Source organism: Limulus polyphemus, unplaced genomic scaffold, assembly GCF_000517525.1.
Source record: "Limulus polyphemus unplaced genomic scaffold, Limulus_polyphemus-2.1.2 Scaffold737, whole genome shotgun sequence".
Lineage (NCBI taxonomy): Eukaryota > Metazoa > Arthropoda > Merostomata > Xiphosura > Limulidae > Limulus > Limulus polyphemus.
The window spans coordinates 322,720-333,142 of record NW_013666347.1 but is presented as its reverse complement, the minus strand read 5'-3'; the positions used below and the strand labels follow the sequence as shown (position 1 = coordinate 333,142).

At 28.5% G+C, this 10,423-nt stretch overlaps 1 protein-coding gene across 3 annotated transcripts in view; it reads left to right on the top strand.

The window, feature by feature from the left end:
• Positions 1 to 10,423, top strand: part of LOC106460266 (5'-3' exoribonuclease 2-like) — a 68,858-nt gene that overhangs the window by 32,608 nt on the left and 25,827 nt on the right. For all 3 annotated transcript variants that reach the window (XM_022386938.1, XM_013919952.2, XM_013919954.2), the window contains exons 17-22: positions 194 to 241; positions 3,533 to 3,691; positions 4,616 to 4,740; positions 6,410 to 6,494; positions 8,543 to 8,593; positions 9,392 to 9,499. In XM_022386938.1, the coding sequence (XP_022242646.1) occupies positions 194 to 241; positions 3,533 to 3,691; positions 4,616 to 4,740; positions 6,410 to 6,494; positions 8,543 to 8,593; positions 9,392 to 9,499 (576 nt within the window). The remainder of the gene's footprint in view (positions 1 to 193; positions 242 to 3,532; positions 3,692 to 4,615; positions 4,741 to 6,409; positions 6,495 to 8,542; positions 8,594 to 9,391; positions 9,500 to 10,423) is intronic.

Here is a 10,423-nt window from a genome sequence, read left to right as displayed (position 1 = left end):
TAGTATATATATATATATATATATATATATATATATATAAAAGTAAAAGATTTTAATTTGATATGAAAACAAATGGAAGTTTAGGGGAAAAAACTAAAGGCTTTTTGAGCATGTGGTGAAGTCATTTGAATTTATTTATATTTCTTTTTTTAAACTAGTTTTTTTTCTGTGAATCCAAAACTAATTTTTCTAGATGAATGACAAACCTGCGTGGATCCCTCAAGGACAGTTTGCTCCTGTAGTAAGTTTCCTTTTTTTTATTATTACTTGATTTGAATAACTAACACTGGCATTGCCAGTATGGAAAGTGTGTGTGGAAGTGTCAAGAGAAAATTGGACAATATTATTATGTGCAGATCTGAAAATCTTTATCTGGTGCTGAAATCTGAGTAATTGTACCTAATATATGTCATTCTACAAAAATGACTGACTTAAAGATGACTTTAAACATCCAGTGTCACACTTTGCTGATGTATGTACACCTTTAAATGTCTTGCATATACCTTGTTCCTTGGCCTCTAATTCATTCTCATATTCTCTCTTTCTGTCACTAAACATTGTAATTGTCTCATAATTTCTGTAGTTTTCGTTTAACAGGATTTTTTTCTTATTATTGAGATCTTGAATTGTTTTATTATATAATGAAATACCCTTCGGATTATTATTTGTTTGTCAACTGAATTTTATGTTTGAGTATTATAGGTTATTAGAATTTTTTTTATCCTCTAGGATGTGATAATCCAACCTCTGAAAAATTAGGTCTGAGAAATTTAAAAATTTATTTAGACTAATATCAAAGTAGTAATGTAAAAAAACAACTAGTCTTCTGTCCATGAGACAGTTATGTTTAGACCAAAATTTCAATGTCCTTTTTTTTTCTAGTTGTTTTCTCAACACCAAGGTGTTTTACATCAGGATTGGTATTGATCTCACTTGCATTGTTAATCAAGACCTCTTTGTTATAGTGTTTACATAATTATTCATCAGAAATTCCTTCCTTACTGGTCAATGGAAAATGACTTGTCAAAAAAAATCTAATCAGTTTATTATAAATATTCTGGACTTTTTTTATGTTGGTTGTTTAATGCTGAACTGCTGGTATCTGAAATGTTTTTTGTTCCATATGAAACCGGATTGAATAATTACCTATCATTATTATGTAATGACTATCCAATATGAACATGTAAGATGGCTATCTTTAGGTTTCAGTTAATGTTCAAGAAAATTTCTTTGTTTTGCTTTTTTTTTTAGAAACAGTTTCTTAATTTTGTTTAATCATTCACATTATCTATAGTTTATTGTGTGTTCCACTTTGTTTCTTTTATCTTTTAGAGCTTGTGTTCACATTCAGCTTTTTTTTCTTTTCATACTACAAGTAGGATGAGTGGATTCTAGTTGTAACACCACCAGTTGTTAAATATATAGTGAAGTTGAAGTATTGAATTCTAGTTCGTTATTTAAGTAGGCTGATTTTAAATATCTCAAAGTTAAATTTAGCTCTGTTTGAATTTTAATATTCCCTTTTTTTGAACACATTTTGAAACTACTAACATTCAGCTCTGTGTTTTCAATGGATTCTGTACTCAACTGTTTAAGTATAGAGTTAAAGCAAAATACACTGTCCCAGTAGTGTATATTATATCATTTCTAGAAAAGATATTCCAAACACTATTGTATACTTCATATATTTTAGATTTGATACAGTTGCCACTTGACTCTGGGAAATAAAGAGTTAGAAGTTTGCTTTTCAGTTGACTCCAGTTAGAAATAAATGTTTGAGAACTGCAGGAAAGTAGATTCTGTACATTTTACCTCATACCTTTGGGTTATTCATGGTACTATGAAAACTAAGTATCACCTTTATACCAAATTTCTTGTTCACCATATTTTCTGCTTACAGTTTGGTTTAAAAAACTTTCTTTATTTTTAGATTTAGATGAGTTATATTAGCAAACTCACATTAATTTCTCAACAAATATTCTGTAAAAAATCTTGCTAAGATCTTTATGATTGTGGCTACGTCCATAAATTCGCTTGTTTATATTTGTGTGCGTGTTAGTTTTTCCTCTTTTACATGGTCCTTTCAGAGTCATCTGAAAGTGAATTTGATACACTTTTTTGGCTCAAAAAAATATTTTGTTATTACATAACATTTATTTAGTGTTATTTTCAAAAAACTCTGAATACTTTTGTGGGTTAACAATGTTTTTTTAGAATTTTTTTGAACATCGTAAAGTATAGGTTTGTTTTTCCTAAGCAACTATCAAATTTTGAAAGTACAGTAACTCGTGTATTGTTTTTCACATGATTTTGATACCTTGTTAGTGAATTTATTGTTCTACAATCCCTCTGGTCAACTTTTTATAATATCACACCATGTTGTTTGAACAATTATTGATGAAGCTCAATTTGTAAAATAGCTAGATCCAACAGCTAAATGGGATTTTCTGGAGCAAATATAATCTATCTACATCAATCTGGAATAAATGAAGTAATTTGTAGTCTCTCAAAACATTGGTTTCCCTGTGCTCTTGTTGAGGTGAACAAAGATATCTATCTAATGGTAACTTTAGAACACTTAGGAATAAAGCATAGACCTGGGAATTTTTTATGGTTTCGTTAGATATTGCATTCATTCCTACAAGTGACTTTGTGTTAAATTATATCTGTTTAAAAGTTATAGAAACTTTTTGTATAATAAGCCAATGATATAAAGGTTAAAAAATGCCCATTTTAGGTATTCTTTCCACCCATATTTCTGCTTCTGAAATTTAATAAAAATTACTCACTTATAGTATAGAAGATACATTCTAAATTTATAGCCTATAGTCTTCTTGCTTGACAGGCTCAGATTTTAAATAAACATATTAGTATGCTTACAGATTTAAAATAATTACTTGTTATTCACACTGTATGACATATATAAATTTGTTATGTATTTTTCTGTTTTTAATCTCAGCTGGTAAAGAATTGTTAGAATATTTTCATTTTGTAACTCTCTAAGTGCATGTGTGTGAGGTGTATTTTTCTGTTTTTAATCTCAGCTGGTAAAGAATTGTTAGAATATTTTCATTTTGTAACTCTCTAAGTACATGTGTGTGAGGTGTACATGAACCTCACCCAAATAAGATAGACTCAAAATCTATTAGGTCTGCATATATATTTCTTTTATCTGGTAACTTGGAAAGGAAATAATAATTTAATATTTTTCAAAAGTTTTTAGATAAATTTTCCTCCCTCTTTGTAATTGCTAAACTAGTATGTGGTACATAAGTACATGTAAATATTATGTGGGTACTTAAGAGTTAAGGTTCAGTTAAAATTTCCATCTATATGGTTGTTATATATTCAAAAGATTATTCATATAGTGTGGCAAGAAGGTTTGTTTTTCCCTACAATGTTTCAAAATTGAGGTTATATTGCTGTTGAAATAGTTGCAAATAAACACAAATATTACCTAATGGCTAATTATAGCACTTTACCATGCTTAGTTTAATTTTTACTGAAAAAATGTTGTGTTATTTATTGACAGCCTATAGGTAGTCGTCCTTCCCCTGTACAAAATGCCCGTCAGGAAGCTTATCACATGAGGACTCAGGGGATGCATTCTTCATCACACAGCAGTTCGTCATCAGGAACAAAAAATTCCAACTTGGATGCAGCACATGCTCTTCGCTCTACACTCAAAAAGGTTAGTAGGAGTTGAGTAATACAAAAAACAAAGAGCCTAGATTTGAAAAAAAAATCTATGTTTTCAAAAAGATTATACATGTCAGTAACTGTTGTCAGATAATTGTTGAATTTTTTTCAGCAAGTTTACGAGTCAGCATTTAAAGTAGTTTTGTCGAAATCTAAAAACAAATTGATTCACATAGTAATTTGTAGTTTAAATTCATTTTTGGACAGTGTCAATTTTAATGGACTTTCTTGTGAGTTTTAATTATTGTATAGAACTTTATAGCTGTAGAGTGAAATGTAATCTTCATACACATTTGAAACACTAAATGGATTTCAAAGACTTCTCTTTTTGAATAGCACTAAATTTTTTACTTAACCCTCTTTGTGTTTCCTATCATATTCCATTATACTTATTAATAATTTATTGAAAGTTAACTGACTGATACACTGTAGTATTAGAAGTGAATTGTTTTGTTTGTAATTCACTCTGCTGATTTCAAAATTATGCCTCCCTGCATGTTTACACCTAAACACAGCATTTTCTTCTTTTTTTCATATGAAAGTATATCTGTATTTATTTGATTCTGTAACCTTCTGATCTTAGAATATATATATGATTGTTTATTACTGTTGAATACCATAGAGTGTCCTTTTTTCTTGTTGATGATTTGTCACAAGTATTTTTTGCTCTGGAATCCAAGTTGTATTATTATTATTATTTGTCATTTACTTTTAAATAAGTTTTTTTATTTAGTTTATTGATTTTGAAATGATTGTTGGACAGTTAATACTTATGGCTAGTTTGGAGGATGTTCTTGGTATTTGTCATTGAATTTTTTAAAAGTCATGCCCATTATTTGTGTTTAAAACTCTGAAACTTTTTTGCTTAGTTTATATTTAGCTTATAGTAAAGGAGATAACCCTTGTTTATTTTAAGGACTCTGATAGTCCTCAATCTGGTGGTAGAAGTGATAATCACTCTCGATCTTCAACTGGAGAAAAACGAAAGAGGGAAGATGAGGGTGGTGACAGCTCTGATGAGGAGCCACCTGATGAAGTCAGGTAAAGGATTGTTTTGATTTTTTTGCTCTTAATATTATTCTTAAGATTTTTGCATTATTTTATTGTTAGACTCTTCAGCAATGCCGGAAAAAAAAATCAAGATTCATAAGTCATTCTTATTTTTGCATATTTGTTGCCAAACTTGGAAAATCTTAAGATAACTAAAAATAACATGAAAAATTATTTTTAAAAGCATGTTTGAAAACAAATTTTGCAGCTAGAAATGGGGGCCTGAAATTTAAAGCATGGGTCTGTAAAGAATACAATTTTCTTGGCTAGTAATAGAATGGTTTCCACATTACAGAGAAAACAGTTTTTTTCTTTCAAATTTTAGCATACCCACTGATAAACATTTCATTATTGTAGGATAAAAACAAGGAATTATTGTGCATTTTTGTTTATAGATGAAGCCATGCTGACTAGAGAAACATTGTGTTAAGTTATAATTGTGTCATTTGTGTTTTTATTTGTTTTTATACAACATTAGTAGACAAAATAAAGATAAAAAAAAAACTAGCTAGATATATATATACGAAGTTGGAAATGTGCTACTTTGGGTGCACAATTAGATTCATGGGAAGGTTTGCAGAAAGTATAATTGCTAAAATCAAAGAAAGAAGAGCAAGAGTCCGGATTGAAGATGAGAAGTTTGAATTAGGAAATTTAGAGCAGGCAGCAACGAATAGAGAACAGCATTGAATCATTGTCACCCTCAGAATTGGGATGACAGGATGATGGATTAAGCAATATATGCAAAGATATTTTATAAATCAAATATATTGCCATTACAACAAAACTGAATATGGCTATCACCATCTTCAAAATCTACTTGCAAAACACTTAGCTACCCAGTGAAAATCATAGTAGCGTGCAGTTTTTTCATCACTCCGTACTGTTAATGTAGTCATCTAGCTGTGGATTATTTAACTGTTCAACTAGAAAAGTTTTCTCTTGACATGGATATATATGTAATAGAAATCTGCAAGGTTAATATGGAGTAGTTAAAAGATTGTAATATGTGCGCATTATTATTTAAAAGCCAGTTAGCCTTTCATATCGTCAATATTTGAAACTTTTGTAACCTTGTTCCAAAGGAAGAACTGCATTAACTTGTTTTAAATTTGAATTTTTTAATACAAGATAAACAGTCTTTACCTACAGATATTTTATGGTGATATATCACTTTACTGGACTGTAGTATGTTCTTTTTAAAATATTAGAATATTCAGTGTATTGTCCAAGTTGGATTGACTTTCTTCTGTCTTTGTAAGTTTGTCAAACTTTAAAAGAAAAATTATTATTATGTTTTTCTTATAGTTAAGAGATTAGCGTATAGTGAAAAAATAATTATGTCATAGCTGTATAGTATATTGATTTTAAACCTTTTACTAGTCTAGACATTCATTCCCAGGAACAAATAAAAATTGGAGAATTTAACAAAATGTAAACGAATTTTTACCTGATTGATTTATTATATCTTTGGTTGAAGAAAGGCCCTAAAAATTGTGTATCATTCATTGGATTCATTGTGAAAAACCCTTAAATAAGTATGATCCAATGGCATGCAAAGAGTTCAGTACATTTCTTGATGTTAAAATTTGGTATATTGTTAAGCTCATATAATATCATCACTCATATAACTGTGAAGTATTATTTTTTTGTGATATAGACTTTGGGAAGAAGGATGGAAGGAAAGATATTATGAGTCAAAGTTTGATGTGGATCCTCATAATATAGATTTTCGTATCAAAGTGGTGAGTTCTTTTGTTTGGCAGCAAGATCAACACTGACTATGTATCATATAAATGTTTGATGAATTCTTTATTTGGTATTCAAAGAGTAATTTTTGAAAATTATTTTTACTTGTGTATAAATGCAAATTTTTCTGTTTTTACAGAAGATAGTAAATGATGCATATATTTGAACACTAATCAATACAGATTATTATGATCACATAAATTTTTTTATTAGGAAAGACTATCATCAAATGTTACTGTAGTATATTGTTGGGTGAAACTGATGATTGGCAAATGTTACTGTACTATATTGTTGGGTGAAACTGATGATTATCAAATGTTACTGTAGTATATTATTGGGTGAAATTGATGATTATCAAATGTTACTGTACTATATTATTGGGTGAAACTGATGATTATCAAATGTTACTGTACTATATTGTTGGGTGAAACTGATGATTATCAAATGTTACTGTAGTATATTATTGGGTGAAACTGATGATTATCAAATGTTACTGTACTATATTATTGGGTGAAACTGATGATTATCAAATGTTACTGTACTATATTATTGGGTGAAACTGATGATTAACCTATTAATTAGAGTAAGAGAACTGTTATATTGTTGTGAACAGTTAACTCGAAACTTTTTAGCTATCAAATTTTGTACTACATTGTCAGCTTCAGTTTCACCCAGGACAGTGGTTCCCAGCCATCTCTTAGATTGACGACCACCAATAAATCATATTACATGTTAAATACTTGAATCATTAATCCAACAGAGACTTATAAAAAAACAAAAAAAATATTTACAATAATATGTTAAAATAAAATATAAGTAGTGTCAGTTAAGGATGAATTTGACCCTGCATGATATTACATGATTTATCCATGCGAGGAATGTTACATTGCCACTTTCATCAGTAGATATTATCTTCAACTTTCCATTAAATTACAATGTATGTATACAAATGTTTATTTTCTTGAAAGAGCTTGTGCATTTCACGGATACATTATTTATGCCAGTTTGCAAGTTCCTTGTAGCTTATTACAAATATTAGCAAGGCTTAGTGGTTTCAAAACACTGCTCTAGGACTACAATAGTTCAGGCCAATATTGTGTTAAAATGTTGAAGTTTTCTAACTTATGACCTGTAAAAATTACACTTTTACTTTTAACAAGTATATGCATGTAATCTCTATTATATCTAATGTTTCACATACTGTTTAAAATATGGCATTATAATCAAGAAAAGAGCCACTTTAAAACATAAAGTTAGTACTAAAGCACAGGGTACTACTTAGACTTAAACACATATACATGACCCCAAAAACTTATGGCAGGTATTAAAACTCTGTAAAGTAATATTTGTTAGCTGTTTCAATATACTGTCTTTTTTATTAACTTGCCATTTCATGATTTTCTTTATTATAAAGCTCAGCTAGACATGTTGGCTTAAATTGCAAAGTCTGAGTAGTTTAAATTGGGTTGTGTCTTAAAAACTAGAAGCTACCAAAATTCTCTATAACACACTTCTTTACCATGAGAGTTTTATTATTTCTTTAAAGAAAATACTAATGTAAGCCTGATTGTAACCATAGACATTATGGTTAACTGTAGATTAACAGTTTTATTTTAAGCTTTGTTTTTTTATAAGGACAGTGGTCTTGTTTCATAATAACCCTACAAAAAAGATGTTTGTCAGAGATTCTAGTTGAACAAAATTATTCACAAAATACCCATTAATGAAAAGACTAATAAATTTAACTTTATATATTTTTAAACATAATGTTTTGCCCTCCATGGAGTTCAAATCATCACATTCATACTTTTAGTTATTAAATTGTGATACACACTAAAAAAGGGGCTTGTTGGAAAACATTGGAAACTTAACAGTGAAATTATTTTATATACTTTAGAAGTTTAACTATAAAAGGATCTTTTTTAATGTGAATACATTGTCCAGTAATAACTTAAACCATTAAAAATTTTTATAAGTGAAGATTGTCATGGAATTACATAGTTTTGTCACTTAATAGATTAAATATTTAATTAAAAATTTCTAGGCTGCTGCATACACAGAGGGGTTGTGCTGGGTCCTGCAGTACTATTATCAGGTTTGTAATTTTATTATATAAATATACATGTATATGGTTTTGAGTACAGTGAAACTGATAAAGTATTAAGATTAAATTAACAGAGTTGGATGAAATCTCTCTCTCTTTTTCTCAATTTCTTCCAAACTGTTCTAGCTGTATATTTACTCCTGAAATTACAAAGTTATTTGTTGATTAGTTAGTTACAAATCACTCTTTATTTATTTAGTATATCATTTTAAAATGGAGAACAAAACTCATTGAAATTTATTATTTTGAACAAAATGTATCTAAATTTAATTTTTAGATTTGTTTGAACAATCTACTAGGAAAATGTACTTACTATTTTTACCTGATAATCAATTATAGTGAAGTGTAAAGGTTCTTACCCAAAAATGTACATGGAACCTAATAGACTTTCTAGATTTGATTGCCAAATGCTAGGATCTTGTTGTTTTTACTTTTAACGTCAAGTTAGTGTTAGTTTGTTTGTTGTCTGATACTTTTATAATTAAAATGTGTAGTTTCTTTCTTAGCAATCACAAGATGTCATTATAATAGTACATTTTTACACAGTATGTATTATACACGAATTTATCTTATCTGTAAATAAAAGGTATGTGTGTATAAATTGCTTAGAATGTTTTAATTGCTTGAATACCTAACATTTGAGAGAAATATTTTATGTGATTTGTCTCATGTTTGTGTTTTATCAATTTTACTAAACCTTGGCTCATTCTCATAGAACAAATTCATTATGTTTTATGCCATTGATTGTTAATAATAACAAATTGTAAGACTGAAATTCTTCAATTGTAGGGCTGTGCTTCATGGAAGTGGTTTTTTCCATATCATTATGCTCCATTTGCCTCTGATTTCATCAATATTGGGGACCTGCCCACATCGTTCGAAAAAGGGACTAAGCCAGTAAGATTTTGTCTATATTTGTAGCATGTATTTGATTATGCTATACTTAAGAAAAAGTATATAACCATTCATGCACTCCAAAAATGACAGTTTACCCACAGCGTTTATTGGCTTATGTAAATTGATTAGTAACTCTGAAAATCAAATCATAAATAGTATTTACTAGTAATGATTGAATGTGGTATACTAATTTCCTGTCTCACAAAGGTAAAATACAATACCATGTTCATATTTACTGTACTTGGTACTTTGTATTTGTTTTAGTTTCGAACTGATCTTGCACAGTCTATTATCAAAATAATGAGTACTTTTGTAAAAGTGAATTAATACTGAGTAAAAATTTAACAATAAAAATACTTTGTTTGTCCTTTTTTTCTATCATCCCAATAACTATACATGTAACTACTTCAGAATCATTTAAAAAACCTCTAGTGAATACATAGTATGAAATTTGTATAAAGTATTTTTATAAAGTATGTATACATTAGAATCATGCTGAAGGTATAAAATATATTGTTAAAGTGAATTTAAAATCACTACTTTGCTGCAGCTGGACTACAAAAGTAGTTGTTACATTCTTTTGCTTGTGATTTTTCATTCCCATCAGTTTAATTAAGAATCATATTGTTTTTTACATGTACAAGTATTCAGTGTGTATTATTTTTTTTTAAACAAAAGTTCTGTTTACTTGGAATGGGAAGATATTAGAAACATACTAGTCAACTTTAAGAAAAAACATTTTTAATAGAAAGAAGTATATTTTCTGAAAATTAGTAAACAATGTTTTATTGATATAGTTTTAATTCACGTTTTTAGTTAGTATGATGAAATTTTTAATTTTATAGATATATATGATATATTTTAGTATCAAAACTCAAATCCAGCTATTATTATTCAAATATTTAAAGCTTGTTCTTAAGCCCT